The sequence below is a fragment of the Phaethon aethereus genome (genome assembly GCF_964289735.1).
Source record: "Phaethon aethereus genome assembly, chromosome: 6".
Classification (NCBI taxonomy): Eukaryota; Metazoa; Chordata; class Aves; order Phaethontiformes; family Phaethontidae; genus Phaethon; species Phaethon aethereus.
Window position 1 is genome coordinate 42,922,876 of NC_138580.1, and position 18,269 is coordinate 42,941,144.

General features: G+C 42.8%; 1 protein-coding gene across 1 annotated transcript in view; it reads right to left on the reverse strand.

Moving 5' to 3' along the window:
• Positions 1 to 386: 386 nt before the first annotated feature.
• NDUFA10 (NADH:ubiquinone oxidoreductase subunit A10) overlaps positions 387 to 18,269 on the reverse strand; it is a gene marked incomplete at its 5' end in the record, with an annotated part of 41,639 nt that continues 23,756 nt past the window's right edge. The window contains 2 exons of the mRNA XM_082001824.1: positions 387 to 836; positions 14,632 to 14,740. Of these exons, the coding sequence (XP_081857950.1) occupies positions 768 to 836; positions 14,632 to 14,740 (178 nt within the window). The 3' untranslated portion in view covers positions 387 to 767. The remainder of the gene's footprint in view (positions 837 to 14,631; positions 14,741 to 18,269) is intronic.

Consider the following 18,269-nt stretch of genomic DNA (forward strand, 5'->3'; position numbering starts at 1 on the left):
GTGTGACTAACTAATACCAAATGAATCATTTCTTTAAAAAGAACTCCAACTTGGACTTTCAGGGACTTGCAAAAATAATAATTACGTTTGTCTTTTATACCCAAACATTGTGATCTATAGTGCCCATTCAAAGGAAGAAGCTATGAGTACAACTGCTGGCAATTAGGGTTTTTTTTTTTATACTTTTAAAGCACAGACATTTTGCTGTTTAAATTTAGATTAACACTTATTTCCTTCTCTCAATTAACTTTTTTATGCTTGCCCACTTTGATGCTGATGTCCAGTAATAGGCTTTCAGAACATGAGGCAAGTGTGGGTTTTTTTAGCATGTGCACTCTTCTAATGAAACTAATAAAACCCAATGCATGACAGAGCAAGAAATGAACTTTGTGAGAGCCAGGAGGATACAGGTTTAATTTCTCTTGATTCAGCAAAACAACAATAATCCTGTATAATAACATGCCACAGTCTTGATGAAGAGAAAGTTCAGCATTGATCTTAAGCCTGCCCCTGTAATACCAGATCACTCTGCTATCACACACTGACCATCCAACATCCAAAGACAAAGCACCCTGAACTCTCCAGGGAAGAACAAACCAGAATAAAGTGATTTCCTTTCTAGAAGTCTCTCATGCTGTAGCTGGAAGATGATTTAACCAGCATTTTCTTTGTGCTACACAATTGATGCAGAGCAGGCACACTGAACTCAGCTTCTTCACTCAAGTTCCGTGGTCCATCGCAGTTAGGGCTCCAAGGGGAGGCAGATTTCATTTCAGCCAGATCCACTTGTCACCAACATCAGCATTGTAGCCTTGCCTAAAATTGCGACCAGGCAGCTAGAGAAAGCAGAAAATTCAGTCAGAAACATTTCTCTTTTCACTCTCTATGGAAATTTTTAGATTCTTTATGAAGTGCCTCATGGTATCTGCAGAAGTACAACTCGAAATTTTTTTTTTTTTTTTTTTTACCCAATGTAATTATTAGCACTTGTAGAAAAATCAGTCCCTCTGAAAAATTTGAGCTGTGCTGCTGGAAGGAGTGCCCACAAAAACCACTATGGCACATATGAAAACTAGGCCAATATGTCAATAGCACAACAGCATATTCCACCTGGATTCATCCAACTCTTCTCCTCTACACACCCCTGCTCCCAGTTTTACTAAGAGATGACCCATCTAACCATACCATGTAGTAGAGGAATTGAATCAGTCAGTAGAATCTCATGCCAAAAGAGGCACACATTGTTAAATGCATGAAATATTTCATGCATGAAATACTGAGTTAATTACTACATTAAATTAAACCATTCAGATGAAATTCACCCTTCAAGAGCTGAACTTAACTTCATTAATGCAAAAGCAGTATCTGCCTGTCTTCATAAGCAAAGCCAGAAACCACTACTTGCTGGAAAAACGGAAGCTTCTTGAACCCCATACCCAAAATTTCACCAGTACCCTGGGACCTAAGCCACAGCCTTCACCTGGGGCCTCTGAATCTCGCCGACCTTCCAGGCTTCAACCCTTCTGCACAGACCCTTAACGCTGCTGGGAGCAGCCCCTGTCTAGGAAGCTCAGACATGCAGGTTAGCCTGACCAACCTTTCTGTACCTGCAGTTCCCAAAACAGAGCCTGAGCAACCACGGTGCTGCCGCATGAAGTCACCACTCTGTACAGTTCGTTACACATCACTGTACGTGAGATAGCCGAGGGCCGGGGACTGCAGTGAGAAGCCTTTCCTTCTGACAGCACCTCAAGAGCTTGGACTGGTTGTGCAGGTCACAAGAGGATCACGCAAGGAGCGGTTTGCGCCTAGCAAATAAAGAAACGCATTGCAGAGGGTGAGGCTGGATGGTCTGGAGTGCTGGGGGACATGAGATGTAGTAGGAAAGCTGGAGGGTCTGTACCTTCACCAAGGAGGGCAAGCAAATTATCAGAGACAAGAACAAACGGAGGTGTATAGAGGTAGTCTAAAGAGAGTCTTGGCATTTGGGAGTTCAGGGAGCTGTAGAGGAGGATCTGTTACCTCCAAGTCTGTGAAAGGACACAAAACACTGAAGCACACAACCCCCTTCCTGGTAGCCCATCTAGCCAGCTAAACAGATGTCCCACAACCAAAGCCTTCCACAAGAGTCAAGAGGAAGAGGACACGCACAGCTGTGCAGACCATGTATCGGGATGGAAAGCCAAGCCTGGGCCTCTCAGCCTGCTGCTGAGTGCAGCCACACCGCAAAAGCACTCAGGCAGCATTACAGAAAAAAATTCAGCAGTCAAGCCGTTCTACCTTCAGTTTCAAAGATTTGGGAAAAGAGGCTGTTTAAGTATCAGCCATTTTAAGGGATTACAGATGCAGCACACAGGACTACTAAAGAAAGCCTGCCAGTACAGTTAAAATAGTAAACTCCCCTTACACAGCGTACGTGTTCTCTCTGCAGGCGAGGAAAGCCAAGCAGGCTGCATCGGGTCAGCAAAAGCACGCTTATGTGACAGAAGACTCACCACAAGCGTGCCAGCCACGCTGTCATCAAAATCATCTCCTACCAACTTGCTTTGCAAAAGCAACCCAAGTTTTTAGGGCAGTTTCAGCCTGAATAAACATAAACCAGGCTCTGTACCTGCTAAGTAACTAAGCCATGAGAACAAAACCTGCCAGTGACAGGATCAGTGCATAAAGTAGCTATTTTGGCAATTACTCCGAGCCGAGTGATCCTGCAGAGGAAACAGATGTAGATACATTTCAACCTTTCAACCATTTTAGGTGTAAAGCAGTCCCCTTTGGAAAGTACTGAGTGCGACCTGAAATGCCAGAGATTATTAGGTCCTAGCTCCAAAAGCTGAGTCTGTCTCCAGGACCTCTCTTCCTATCTCCAGGAATGAAGAAAAGAGACAGAACACAGCATTCACCTTTGAGTTACAATACTGGAATCAAGAAGCAAACCACCATGAAAAGGCAAATCAGTGTTGTGAGAAAGTCTGAAGCAAGCAAAGATGCTATAATAAAACCCTTCCTTTAAAAATAAGCTATCCACTGGCAGCCTTTACAAATAATTAAGCACAGATCATCTGCTCATCTCCACACAAACGCTAGTTTCACACAGGACCCCTGACTTGTCCTGATGATTCTTCCTTTCAAAAAACTGTAAAGAGTATCCTGCTTGAGAGCTGCCCCTGCAGAGAGAAGCAAGACCCAGTCTTGATGAAATCTATACTAAGGCCACAAAAACAGCCATTTAATCCAGGATGAAGCCTGTTGTTTCGAGGAAGGGGGAGGTGTTCTTTTTCTCTTCTTTAATTTCAAGGTCAAAGACAGACATTTCTTTCCCTAAAACATCAAGCTAACAGAAGACTTTTACCTCCTTTGTGAGACGCTCCCCATCCCGCCTTGTCACAAGCCATTACAAGCCACTCTTGATCAGTTTTTTTAAGTTTTTTCATTTAAAGTTATCTTTAATGTCTTGTCTAAATATCAGAAGAAACCATGCAGTCCTGTTAAAAGTTACTCCTGCCGAGCAAAGAGGAGATGCGAGATGAAAATAAACGATTACTATCTCTGCCCCGCAAATTTACAGTGGTGAGCTAGGAAGGACATCAGACCTGCTGTGACCAGCCTGTATCTATTAATTCTAGCACAAAAACAGCTCTCCCTGGTCCTCTCCAGGCAGCACATAATTGGCCCTTTGATACTTCAAGAGATTCCCAGATAACTAGATTATTAAAGCAACAGGAGCTCTCTGGGAAAATATGGGAGTTTACAGTTTCGTTTCTGGGTAAATCTGCCCTCTTTAAAAGATACAATATCAATCCCAACAGAATTCAAATTCATTGTCCAAAACAAATTCCCCATGTGCCTTTGGTTAAAGACATGCAATACATCAAAGCGATTTTTATAATAAGTATTCATCCATACTCCATCGTTCACAGTGGGCCTTGGCAAAAGCAGTCGAGTTTTGGGATATGTTACAGCCAGGCTTTCAAAACAGCCCCCCGTCAAAAAAATGGGAAGAGCAAGGCACAGTAAACAAATCCTGTATTGCCTAGCAAGCAGAATGATGTGAATTTACGTTCTGCACACTATCTGCACCAGGTACAGGTAACAGACAACTGCCTGAGAACAGGCTCTTTACAGCTCACTTTCCACAGTCATGTCCGTAGAAAAAAGTCTGCACAACTAGGAACAACGTAGGTCTGTCCCAGAAGGGAGGAAGCTGGTGATCTTTTAGCACTTACTGAGCATTTGGAAAAATACTGGAACAGGAATCACTTCTGTTCTTGTGGTCCTCTGCCTCCCCTCCAGCCCCTCACATGCCCACCTCCTGCCAGAACAAGGATTTGCTCAACATCATAAGACGCCTGGATTAAGACAGTCAAATGAGAAGTGTTGCAGCAAAGTTGCACAGCGTGGCTGAACGGACTGAACCACACGATGCCAGCAAGAAAAGGTCCTACAGTACCCACCCTCTCATCTCTCTGCTGTGCAGTCCAAGCCAGCTCTGCATCTTTACTGGAACATTCCACAAGCTCGGTCAACCCCCTCACCCAGGGAGAAGCTATTATGCTCCTTCTGCCTGGGTTAGTTTTCAGTGACTGTGCAAGTCAGTCAGCCAAACGCATACCAGACCACTGCAAAGAAGAGTGGTGGGAGCATCAGAGAAGATCTGGGGATGCAGGGCAGGTGGTAGGATATGCTTTTTTGGGTGACAACAAATGGTTAAGCTGGCACTCCAAACTGAAGTTCCCAGCCTGTTCTGCCCACGGCTGCTTAGCCAGCACAAGGGCAGGGATGGGAACAAGCAGCCAGCCCTGAGGCTGCTGGTATTGCAGCCAGAAGAGGTAAACCGTCCAGCCTAGAAGAGACATGATGGAAGGGAGATAGGACAAAGCTCTGTGTAGCTTGCCAGTAGCTGGGAGAACATAGAGAGGGACTTAATATTCACCATTTCTTCCTGCACTAGATATAGGTGCCATCAAATGAAGCCAATGGCTTGGAGGACTCCTTGCTGAACGATACTGTTGGCACAAAATTTAGAGGGTCTCAATGGGAAGCCAGGCAAGTACTTGGAAGTGACTTGCATTTCCCACGAGACTTGCACATTACAAGTCAGTCCCCAAGTCAGAACTCTAATGAAAAATCAGCAAGGCCACATCGTTTGCAAGAGGCTGGCACGTTCACAGGACCACTCCATGCTTGTTACCTTCAAATCACACTTGAGTAAGACCAAAGCAAAGGTGTGACTTAATGGCCACATTAAAAATAATAGTAGTGCATCCTATTATGCTTGATTAATTATTAACACCACATTTCCACAGGCCAGTAAAAAGAAGAGCATACAGGGTCAAATAAATCCCTTCAAAATCCTCTTAGGTCCTTCACTGACATCAGCTCAGAGACACCCATGGATCCACCAACAACTTTTGTCTAGCACCAAGTGGCAGAGAAAGCAGTCGACCATAACACCAAACCTGAACCAACTTTCCCACAAAAAGTAAGAAAGGCCATGTCGTTATCACAGCAGCCATCTAGACACAGACTTTGCAATGCAAGAATTAAGTCTCTGCCCTCAAGAGCTTACAACTGAAGCAGTACTGGCCAAGCAAACTGGAACAGAGAACCCACTAGACAAGCCCAACTGCTCACACACACCCCTGGAGCAGGAGGTAAGCGTGAGCTCCTGCAAGGTCACTGCCAAGTAACAGATTTTTCCACTCCATGAAAATGGATGAGACTGAGAATCAAGTCCTGGTCTGCTGCATTACACTGTGCAGAACTTAAAGTTGGCAGCAAGAATTATCTCAAGAAGTATGCGATAAAATCCACCACACAGAGCATGAAACTAATGAAATGAGCTGTACCCAAAGGTAGAGCCAGCTCAAAGGAATGAAGCTGCTCAACTTTAAAAGAGCATCGGTAAAAAGATGAAAACAAGATCATCTCATCAGTTAAATTAAGAACTCTGCCACAGACATGTCTGTCAAAACTATAAACATGATGAAAAGCCCTATAAAGTGGTACAGGCTGCGGAGTAGCAACAAACAGCTTCAGCCAGCTGTTTGCTATATGCTGCGCCTGCATTTCATGGCTCCTCAAAATAATCTCAAGCCAGACATGTACAGGTAGAGCCCTGGAGAGTTTTAACAATCTAAAAAGGTCTACCATCCATCAGTTTAGAGCCTGTCTTGTTTTCCAAGATTTCAGGAGCAAAAAGAATTACCATTTTTTCCTTTCGATTCCTGTGCTGCTTTCTACTAATGGCTGGGCTTCACAGCTAAAATAGATCTATAAATAGCAAATTTTGAGTAGCACTGATCAAAGAGTGCTTAAAAACAGAGTCATTACTCTGCAAGCATGGGCTCATTCATCAATATCCAAACCTTTTCATTTAGTGGCTGTTTATAACAAGCATAATAATAGCACCTTCCATCACTGCTGTTAGCAAAGACTACTGCTTTTTCCAGTAGAAATCCCGATTTCCTGACGTTTATCGTCAGTGTGTATTGTTGGCGCACAGCTAAAATTTGAGGGAATCTAGGAACACATAGCTTCATATTTTGGCTGTATTCTGGAAGTGATTGGTTCATATCTTCCAGAGGAACAGATAAAAGGGGGGGGGATGTAATACCCCCACACACATATTCATAACATAGACAGATGTTCCTTTATAGCTCAACTCCTGCCATTCTTTACTCAAACAAGATTCTTAATGCTGTTAACATTCATTATAGCCCAAGCAACAAGAGTACTCAAAAGCTTTACTGAATTGAGGTTAAAACAATTCCAATTTGCTGAAATTGTTCAATGCATGTTGTCCTACCCTTCATTCCTTCATTTAAAAAAGACAGATAAGAGAGTAGAAATCTTTTGGAAAGAGAAGTGCCCATAAGGAGGACGCACCATATTTTCTTTAAAGCTGAAGTATTTTTGATTTCAAACATAACCAAGTTTAAGCAGGAATGTGATTTTGTAAAAATTAATGTGACTTGCAACTTGAACCACTACAAACACCATAAACAATCTAATGTATATCTCTAGCCTTACTTTTGCAGGACAGCCAAGAATAAATACGCAACAGAGTACAGCTAAATATTTTGTTTCAGCTTTTTTCCCCACAGTGCCTACTTGCCCCAAAGACTACTCTCCATAGCAGCAAAATCATATCTACTTTGGTTTTTTCTCCGCAAATTTGTTAGAAATGCCAGTTATCCACTACAGAGTGCAAACCTATCACAGGAAAAAGCCAAGTAACTATACTCAAGCCAGATAAAGTGTTGCACTAACTGCAGACTTGCTTTTCTAACAGGACAGGTAAAATGCAAAAAGCTTAAAAAGCTTCTTACAATAGCTTTCCTTATGCTACGTCACCCAAAGTAGCAGCAGGTCTTAGCAATGCCAGTTCCATATTAAAAAGCCTCAAGGCACTTATCAGTAGAAAAATGCCATCATCAGAAAAATGCAAACATACTAATGCCATCCGAGCCAAAACTGTCCCATCACACCCGCACAGTTAAACACCTCAAACTGACACTATTTCACAATTTAAGACCCATGGAGATGTTACTCCTGAGAAGCTGGAGCAAAGCAGGGAGAGCGAGAAATAAATCCAAGTATCCTTCTTACACATTTGCCAAAACCTTTTCCTGATCTACAGGATGATTTTCAACAGAAGATACCACAATGAAACAGTCCTCTGAGGGTTGGATTTTTTTTTTTTAAATTAGAGTTTCCTAGGAAATACAGAAGAGTGGAGTGGGAGCAGTTCACCTGCAACTTTTCTCCACTTTGCTTATTCACTAAAAAAAGATCTTCCTTCCAAGCTATTTTCCTTGGGTTTTTTTTTTTATTTATTTCATAGATGTCTACCCTGGGGATCACATTCTACCTGGGTATTGGATTAAAATGGGTTTGGGAGAGGAAGGATGTGCTTCCACATAAAAAAGTGGGTTTTTTTCATAGGGCTCAGTGGCAGACTGTCAAGTTTGAAATGGACTGTTTTAATGCCAGTGGGATTTTACTGTCTTTTTGATTTACACAGGTACCCAGTGCCCAGGACAGCATGGTCTGTCATCTGAAACAAAACAGACACAACTACCAAGACCAAGGTCTCTCAGGTTCCTTCCCCCCTGTATCTGGGATAGATAGCCCTACCAAGCATCCATGATATTTTTCAAGGGAAGCAGGGTAGAGAAGCTACATGTTTAAAAAGCAGAAGAGGGGCTGCTCTCACGCTCTCTTATGTACAAGATTGGAGAGTGGGAAGGTGGGAAGAAGAGATCACATACCTATTCCCACCCCTTTCCAGGTACCCTTCAGGAACCACCTCATCATCCTTAAGTTTTAGTTATTCTTCAGGTTCTTCTGGTCTTACTGATATTTAGCCAGGCAGCTTCTTGTTACTTTAGGAAAGGCTAAAAATATTTTTGCAGAGATAAAACAGGAAAAAAAAATATTAAATTAAGCCCTTCCTAATTTATTGTGTGTCTGTTTTCATTCCTTCCTGGATTCAAGAGCAGACAGGGCTGGGCATTACAGCTGTCAAACACCTCCATTAAATTAAGAATTAGGAAGGGAGACCTTGATACTTAAAAAAAAAAAAAAAGAAAACTTCATAAAGCCAAGAAAAAATGGCAGGTGAGAGAAAACAGAAGATTATTACCATAGCGGCTGTCTTTGATACAATCACAAACACGGAGAACAAAGATATCCTAACCTCCCTACTTCCTCAAAGGCAAGAGTACCATGGAAGACAATTCATGGCTTGGATAAGGCTTATTGCAGCAGTTGTACTTTGGATGTATGCATGGGTAACGTCCTCTGTGCATACATGTAGAATTAGTCAAAGGGTTTTTTCAAAGCCTGTCGCTTTTCTTCTAACCCAAAATCTGCAGCCAAAGGCCAAGCGTTGAGGACCCTGTCACGCAGTATCACCACATTAAACCTCAATGCGTCATTTTGACACACACACTCCCTGTTAATCCAGACTCCGGCTTCCTGAAAGCTCAAGTATTTCTTTTGTAGTTCAAGGTATTTTAAATGGGAGATGTATGGGTAAGCTAGGAGTGCTCCACACTCTCAGAGGAGATGCGAAAGCTAAAGGATTTCCAACCCCCCCCTCCATTTGCCAGCAGCCAACTTCAGCCGCTTGTGACCACAGCTGCCAAGAAGGGTCAGGGCTGCACTTCACATGCAACTTGGGCCACTAGAGAAAGTCTTTGCTTAATGTTCTCCCTCTTGGGCAGTTATGATCTTCACATTATAAACCATGCTCTTACAATACTCTTATTTTTGGATTGTGAGGTTGAGAGTTGACTCGTGGCAGGCTCACCTTCCCATCACTCGAAAGCTCACTGTGTTACAGCTGCTTCCCTGCAACTACCTAAATAACTGGAGGCATGGCAGACAGCATACACTTAAAAACGCAACCTTAGGAGGTGAAATCCTCATGAAAAAGAGGGCAATAAAAAGCCTGGTGAAAAAGCATAGGACTCTCCTCCCCCCCAACCTGTTGCCTCTTCTCCACTTGCTGCTATGCAAGAGTGCAGGGGACTGCCAGCCACACACTCCCAGGTCCGGGAGCAGAAGGGAGGAGGATGAGGAGCTGGATACAAAAATGCAGGTTGACAAGGCAGCTGAGCTGGTGCAGCTGCTGTGGAGAGGCAGCCATCCCACCCCAGCCACACACTGCTGCTACTCCCCTTCCACAGCTCTGGTATTCACCTAACCCCAGCAACCCATTCAGTTTGAGAATCTAGCATAAGACTAGTCCAGGAATTAAAAAAAAAATCCCTGCCAGGTTTTCACGCTGAAGGGACTTGCCAAAGACACAAGTTATGGGAGCCAAATTGCACCTTGTAGCAGTAGCTAGGTCTTCGACTAGCTCAAGCTTTCCTTGCCTCACAGTCAGCATCCCTGTATTCCAAAAGCAATCTTCCACCAACAGAGAAGGGTGGGGAAAAAGAAAATCAGAGCCTTCTCTTACCTTTCAGTAGCATATTTATTTGCTTTCTTGATGAGTTAAGTGGTAGGCAGAAAAATCTGAGCCACCCATTTTGTGTCTGCTTAGCATGGAGCTGCACCAACAAGGATGGACAAAGCAGAATCAATACTAGTGCCAAATAAGCCTCTGCTTCCCTCATGGAGTGAATATAGCACATGTGCAAAGCTTATCTCACCACAGAAAAGGACATCACACAATTAGATGGCTCGAAGGAAAGGAGCCAGGGGATGGAAGCTGAAGTGTGCAAACAGCCAGTGCCTGGTGGGGAAAAGCAGTAAGAGGGTAAAGAAAGGAAGGGAAGCATGTGGCTCACCATTCTGATACAAGAGCAGAAGGACACTTCAGACTAAAACTGATCTAAGAAAGTCTTACACCCAGGCACAGGCACTCACTGGAGCTGGAAGTCATACTGGGATAGGAAGCGTCTTTGAAGGTAGTTCAAGAGTGTGGAATATATTCTTCAAAGAATTCATCACAACTGTCTGCTTCAAGGGCAAGGTACACATCCCTGACTTCCTTTTTTCTAATTGTGTAAGTTAAGCTAACAAAAGATACAACATTTTGATATGGGATTTGCCTCAGTACAAAAGGAACTTCTAGATGCCTAGGCCTGTCTTGTCTGAAGAAGAATCTGTGTGCGCAAGCATTTGGTCATTTTCTTTAATATACACACCAGCACATACACTTAAAAAATCCCCTCAGCAAACTATGAAGAGGATAGGATACCCCTCCCACTGTGCAATCTTACACCCTGGAGAAAGGATAGGGATAAAAACCACCCAAACAAATCCTACAGCATGAGATGCAAGCCACAGGTTTTTTTAAGCATACTGCTGAAAATAGCCCTTTTGCCCTTCAGGGTTTCTTAGACTTGTGTTTAAAGACATTGGGGCAAGCCACTGGACAAACAGCAAAGCTGGGTTATGTGAACCAGGGTTGGGGTGAGTGGGTTAGAACAGATGCTTTCTGCTAGGGCTGATGACATGAGAAAGGAGACTAGGTTTTAACCATTTTGCTTTCACCTAGTGAAGGAATTCTCCACTCTAACACCTGGAGTGGACACCAGCAGGCTCTGGACTTCAGGCTCTGGTACACCTTGTGATAAGCAAGCCCACTATTTTTTTTTTGTTTGTTTGTATAAATGAAATACGGATCATTTCCTTACGATCTGCAGTGAAGGGAGAGGTGGCAAAGACTATTTTAGAGATCTCCAGCTTTGTTTTCAGAGGTGAAGAAGTAGGTGATGACTTAAATACGAAACTTAGACAGCTGCACTTTTATGTATACAGAAAAGAGCATGCACGTAGAAGAAGCCTTTTTTCACCACCCCTAGGAGATTCAGCAGGACTTGCCAACAACATTCGGGAGTGTGAAGTACATAAGTACATTATTTAAGTACACTGATTCCATTAAACAGAACCATTTGTTTTTGTCTTCTCTGCAAACACATCTGTCTGAGTGCTCCAGCTTCGCAGGGCACACATGGAGTTTGGAGCATTATCCATGGGGATTGTGTGTGGTTGGAAGAAAGCAGAGAGATACAGCAGTTGTTAAGGAAAAAGAGTAGTCAAGTCTTTACTAGTCTGACAGTTCCTAAAATAATGTTGCTTCACTTAGGAACGAACATGCTTATCTCTGATCTACAGAACCTGACTAAAAGGTTACTCTTCCCTTGCCAGAAAAGCATCTTTAGAAGTTTATGAATGCCTGAACAGAGCGGCTGAACCCTGCCAGATGACTTTATGGTAAGAGAAGGAGGCAGGAAGCCACCTCCTCACATGTGAAAAGAACGCTTACAGAAGAAATTTAAAGGATATACATAAAAAAGTGAGTTTCTAGTATTCAGAGCTGTATGTGGCTACCTCATTATTTTACTGAAAGGCACACATACTAAAAGCTTGGACTCTGAAGAGTGTTTCCTCCTCCTCCTCAGTTGCTTCTAATGAATATTTTGAACAAAAACCAGCTTCTGCCTGGAATTTGCGAACCCCTGAAAACCACCATCATTAGGCAGCATGAATTGTGTGCATGCAACTCTGAAAAGCACAGCAGTTAGCTGCCTATTGGTATGATCAAGGATTTATGACTAGTTACAGGATTGCTGAGGAAAAAATCCCCTACGCAAATCATTGTATTTATGTGGTAAACATCATTACGCTAACTTTAAAAGCACATATTTCCCACAAGGAAAAGTTAAAGTTCTGTAATTATACCATAATTAAGTCTTTACTTACAAGTCATGTGAGCCTAAAACCTTTATCTGTCTTCAAATGCGAAAGTGGTAGCACAGCTGTAACCATCCCTGCATAGACATGGGCAAGGCAAGGCTTACAATTCCCTCTGCTTAGATCCAGCAGCCTTGTAGCCAGGATTTGTACGTCTAGAAGTTTATCTGCTTTTTCTGCCTGCACTGGTTGGTCTCGTGCTGTATTACCTCTTGAATGTAAGCCTTGCCTTGCAAAGAAATTCACACCTTCATTTGCTAAACAAAGTTGGAGGGAAAAACGGAGCTCTTCAAAGTTTTAACACAAAGAATTCAATTCTTAGAACATAAAATGGCAGGTGGGGCTGGCTTTGCGCTTCCCTTTCTAGTGGCTTATGGGAAGTAGGAAAATTCAGCATCTTTTGCATTGTGCACCGTGCCTATAGACACCCCCCATCCTGCAGGATTACAAGCATCTAAGCATTCAGAAGAGAGAAAAAGAGTAGCTAATATTGCCTGAATTTAACAGAATGCTTCCTGAAATGTACAACTCCTCCTTATTCCAAAGGACATTATCACTTTCCACAGGACTTTCCTGAATCAGGGCCTAAAAGCATGCTTGCAGAAAGGAGATTATATTTTGGCAATGTTTTTTTGCACTGACAGTGCTCAGCTTCTGCTGTCAACTAACTGGCATTGAGCAGAGCAGTCCAAGAGCTCAACTTGCCTTCCCAGGTATTCATATTCCTACTCCTAAGCATCCCTTTGCTACATCTGCAAGGCAAGCCACATTTTTCCCTTGGAAGCCAGCTACTTGACGAGCCGGGGCATTCTGAGTTTCTTGCCAGCACAGAGAGGAATGTGCTGTTGTACAGTAACAGAAAAAAAGGCTTTCAGAAGTATTACCCCTGGTTCTTTGCACGCAGCACCAAGGTCACATCTAGCTGTGTGTCAGGCAGCCTCAATAATTCCCAGTTCCACTGCAAAGTGACATTTCAGCCAAAAAAACCCCTATCATCTTCAGGAAGAAAGGCACCATCAGTACAGATGGATGTTGCATGCTGGTGACAAGTCATGCAGCAGATCCTTCTGAAATGTGCTGCACACACACAGACGTCTCTTGGAGGGAAGGACTCCAAAAATCCTTAGTCGGAGCTTGAAGTTTTGGACTTAAAAATGTAAGTGATACCAAGAAGCACAAAATTCTCATAGTAATTTCTCAGATGGACCAGGGAGTTTTCCAACCCATTAGACAACCTCAAGGAATACCAAGATGCTTTCTGCTGCTTTAACCTTTAGCTTTAGCCCCTTTTACAAGCTGTAAAGGCAGAACAGCACGAATCCAGGAGCTTCTCCACTGCATAGTTAGCTGAGGAGGAACGAATTATGTTGAATATTCACAGGGACTTCTGAACTAACTATTCCAGAAGAAAACATTGGTAGTCCAGAGTTTCCAAACAAGTCCACCAACCTCCTACATTTTAATTTCAGTAAGAGACTGTATACTCACAGGAACAGAAAAATTATAGTGTTTTGACTATGCAAATCATGGTTTACAACAATTTATATAGATCTTCCTTCCTTTGTCTTCAGCAATTGCTTAAAAAAACCCAACCAGCCGAAACAGTGGCAGAGAAGATTTCAACCCAACTTGAAAATATACCATCACCTGCAACTTCAGTTTGTCCAATCAGTATTAATTGCCATCAGTTCCACAACTTCTCTAATGAGAATTTACAATACCTGGGCATTAGGAAAACACCACATTGTGAGATAAGACCCCATACCAGCTAAATAATAATAAGTGATAGGGCAAAGTGCTAAGTCAATTGAAAACCATTGTCTCCAGAACCAGAAAGGCAAGCAGCTAATTAAAACATTGTGTGGGAGCCTGCATGAGGTGTAAGAGAGCGCTGGGCCACAACAGGCTTTGGATGTGTGCCCGCATACAGAAACATACTATTTAAAGCAACAACAGTTTGGAGAAGCAATGTAACATTCATACCTCCTCAGCCTACTCCAGAAAAAACACCCCCTCCCGAAGCGTTTTATAAGCGGTCTTCTTTATAGAAGTCGCCATGGGTTTCCAATTTTCTTGTTTGACTCAAAGGATTATTTTAGATCTCAGAGGTCAGAGACTAATCGGGGCAGGAGAAACAAAAACAAATGAAAACCACTTATCCTTTAGTCCACATCTAAAGATCAAAAAAGAAAATCAGCTTACGAAACAAAACATTTGCTTCATTATCCCTCTTGTGGGGAAGCTAGACTTCAAAAAAGGTAGGGATCTGGGCAAAGTCCAGAACCTGCTCTTAGAAATGTGTATCCCTGTGCATGAGATTGACACCCAGACTATGCACAGGACACTTATGAATGCGCTTACACCTTGGCAGGGACGATTGCCTGGCTATCATACAACTGTTCCTCTTCCAGTATTACTTACCGATCGATACTCGTAATAGATTTTATCATATTCACTGCCTCCAATTGTGATTTCTGGAATGAAGCGAGGGATGGCTACAGGATCCAGCACTCCAGCTTTGTCCTGAACACTGAGGGAAAAGAAAGAAGGAAAAGAAAGAAAAAGGAGCAGTTAGTCCACATCCTGCCCCAAAGACAGCAACATCAATTCTGAGTTTGACCAAATATTAAACAACTACTTTTCTGTTAAATAATACTTCCACAGGTTTTGTCTATTTTCTGGTTATGATGAATACATAGTCCTTTTTGCCACACAGCTACTGTGTTTTTTCCCCCCTTCACCCTTGCCTCCGAGCTTGTTCCTGCTCCAGCTTCTCCATTCCCTCCTCCAGGTTTTTCCCCCCGGAGATGCTCTGTCATTTCTGGGAGCCTTTTCCATAAGGCACCTCTAGCTTTTTGCTTTCCTATATAAGCAAGGTAAAATCAGTGGTTTTGTTGAACCTCACACACTATCTTGCTGTATCAACCTCATTTAATTGCCTCCTCTTCAATTAGTTTTCAAAAAAAAAAAAATGAACCCTCACAAAGATTAAAGTAAGGTGGTGCTCTTCCCCAAATTCCCATCCTAAATGGATCAACACTGAGGCAATCACAGGGTTTGGAAGCAGGCAGTGCCCCTAGCACCCAGCCTAGGAGTAACCAGGGGAAGCTTGCTGCAGCAGCTATAACGACAGGTATCAGGATACACCAAAGATCCATGCTGCACGACACCAGCACTTTCAAAATACCCCAAACTTAAAATGTCTGAGAAACTGCTAGAAAACCACCGTCTGCATACCAGTATCATACACAGACCAACACTGCCACCTATGTGTAGTTGGCAAAAAATACAGCCATTTGCAGTGGACAGTGACCAAATTGTAAATTCAACACTTGAAACTCTGCAAATTGTGTTGTTTTCAGTGAATTGCATTTCTTTACAAATATTTACATACACATAAAGCATATGCCCTGAGTTAATCATCTTTAAGCAATTCATTTTTTTCCCCAAATCACTAATTTTGGGACCTTATCTCACAGCAGTGAACAGTTTCAACATGTTCAGCTAATGTATGCTAACACGCACACTGTAAATTATCCTACTACAGACATATAAGTGAGGAAATACGATAATCTAGTAAAAGTTGACATGGGAGAAGGTAAGGATAAATACCTTTTGACAAGACAAGGATGAACACCAGAGATGCTTCCTATAAGCTACTACATTATGTATCTTCACATACATTAAATGTGTATTTCACATGCTGGAAGGCAGGAAAATGAGCCCTCCTTTACCTCCTCACCAACACAGCAAGAGTTCTTTTCATGACATGCTAGCACTGGCCCTCCTGTGCGGCACTCCCAGCCTTCCCACTCCAGGACAGCTGGGAATAACTGAGCTGGGATGGAAGAGCTTGCCCAAAACAGTGATCTGATGACGCAAACCAGTTTAATTTCTGAATCCCAGCACACTTCAGGAACAGCACATTTGCACCTGTTAAGTCTCCTCTCTTGGGGTTCTAGCGAGAAGGAATCTAATACCCACTGCCAATTAACCTTGAACTAAAATAAACAGAACCCAGCAGAAGGCAGCCCTTCAGGTACCAGATCTTCATTACTTAAGTGCAGTCCATCCTACAACCACCCTTGTAATCGGTACCGACACTGTGACCTTTAATCTGCATGTTCACTGAGACAAGCGGTGGTCAAAACAGCAAGCTAAGAGTTTTGGTCTGAAAAGGACCACATGCAGGCAGTGTTTGAAGACTTTGTTGAGCTCAGACTTAACAGCACAGGTTGTGGAAGATCCAACTCAACTATCAGTAAATAAACATCTCTGTCCCTTCTTCCCACAGAAACTGGAAAGTCTGCTCTCTGCCAAGTAGCAGCAGATGTTCTGGACTTTACAAGTCTGTAGGAGAAAGCAGATAAAATTTGTCCAGACATACCTGAAACATAACTAGACACACATAAACTGAGCGCAGTAGTCAACTAGTCTGCAGTTAATCCATTCCTTCATGAATCTCAGCCAAATGGCAATTGTAGAGGACAATTCCCAGGCACAATTTATTTTAGTTAGTGGCCAAGATGGAAAACCTGCTGCTCTTAAAACTTCTTTGCTCTCACAACCACTGCCTCCAAAGAAACCAGTGAACACCAAACAAAACTCAAACCTAATGCTACCAAAGATGGATTCTCCAGCTTCAGCTCTGCTCTGTACCTTAAGAAATAACTTTGAATACTAAAAGCACCACCCAAAGACACCTGCCACAACAATGCCTTTAACCACAAAACCACATTCGCTTGCCAGAACTAATTCACTGCTCAGCAGGAAGCATTTAAAGGCACCTTTCATGTTTCCTTGTGTTTTCTCTCTCTCCTCCAGCACAGAAGTATCACTATTTATTATTTTCTGGCACTTAACCGTCTTTTCTTGAAGCAGCTCTCATCATGTAGGAGCACAGCTTCCCAGAGCACGCTTTACCTACCCATAATCTTATGTGACATTTCAAACTTCACTGAGAACAGTTAAGTGACTGCATGGTCCTAACACTGCAGGAACATTAGATTTTGGCTCACCATCATTGCAACAGTCCATAACTTTATTAGCTGGAGCTCTTCCAATTGCTGCATAGGAACCACACTCATAAGTATGTTACAGCAATGGGTATCTCATCTCGTCTACAAAAGCACCTATTACACACCTACTTCATGCATTTTGTCCAGTACAACATGCACAAGCAGGTATGAGGAATCAGGACTGACACATTCCTGCCTCTTTTCAGAGGAGGAAGTCCCATTTCCTTTACAGGCAGCTTACAAGAAGGATACACAAATTTTACAGGGAACCTGCAGAAACCTGACAACACACAAGTATTACAAACTGTCCTGAAGCTGCTGCAGCTCTTGTATCAGCTGGATATACTTTCTAGAACTTCTGTTCCCAGGACCGTAGCTTTTTTCCCCCCCATCTCTGTATAAAACAAAATCCCAAGATTGCCTGCCACAATGAACATCAGAAAGTCTTACAAACTTATTTGCTAAAGGTGCAAGGTAGGGTAGAGGAAGTAGACTGCTTGGCAAAAAATGAACCAGTCAACCAAACAAAAAAGCCCCAGTTTGTATAGCCTGACCCATGATTTCTCAACAACTGATGCTGGCATAATCACAAAAATTGAAGTGTCGATACACAGTATTAGAAAACCACACTTCCTACCTAAAAGCATTCACTGGCCTAAGAGGCTTGGAGCCAGCAACACAAAAGCATCCCAAGTTAAATTCTATGCTTATACACACAAGTAACTTGAGAAATAGCAGGTGGATCCCACTGGAAAACAGATTATTTTCTCACAGACCTTGAAACCAGCTTCTCACCCATTGGTTATTGTGTTTCAGGTTTGAATCTGAACAAGTGGGTGGCATTCAATTCCTCTGCTATTCACACCCTTATTACCTTGGTCAGGGCTCCTCAACCCCTGCTGCGGTCAGCTTCCCTGCCTCCTGCAGGTAGGGTACGACACGCGCGAGTGAGCATGTGATATGCTCACGATTTTGCCCATGCTTGTACGAGCAGGGGAAAGGAGAAATGCTCCTGACTCATGCCACAGGCACATAGAGCTG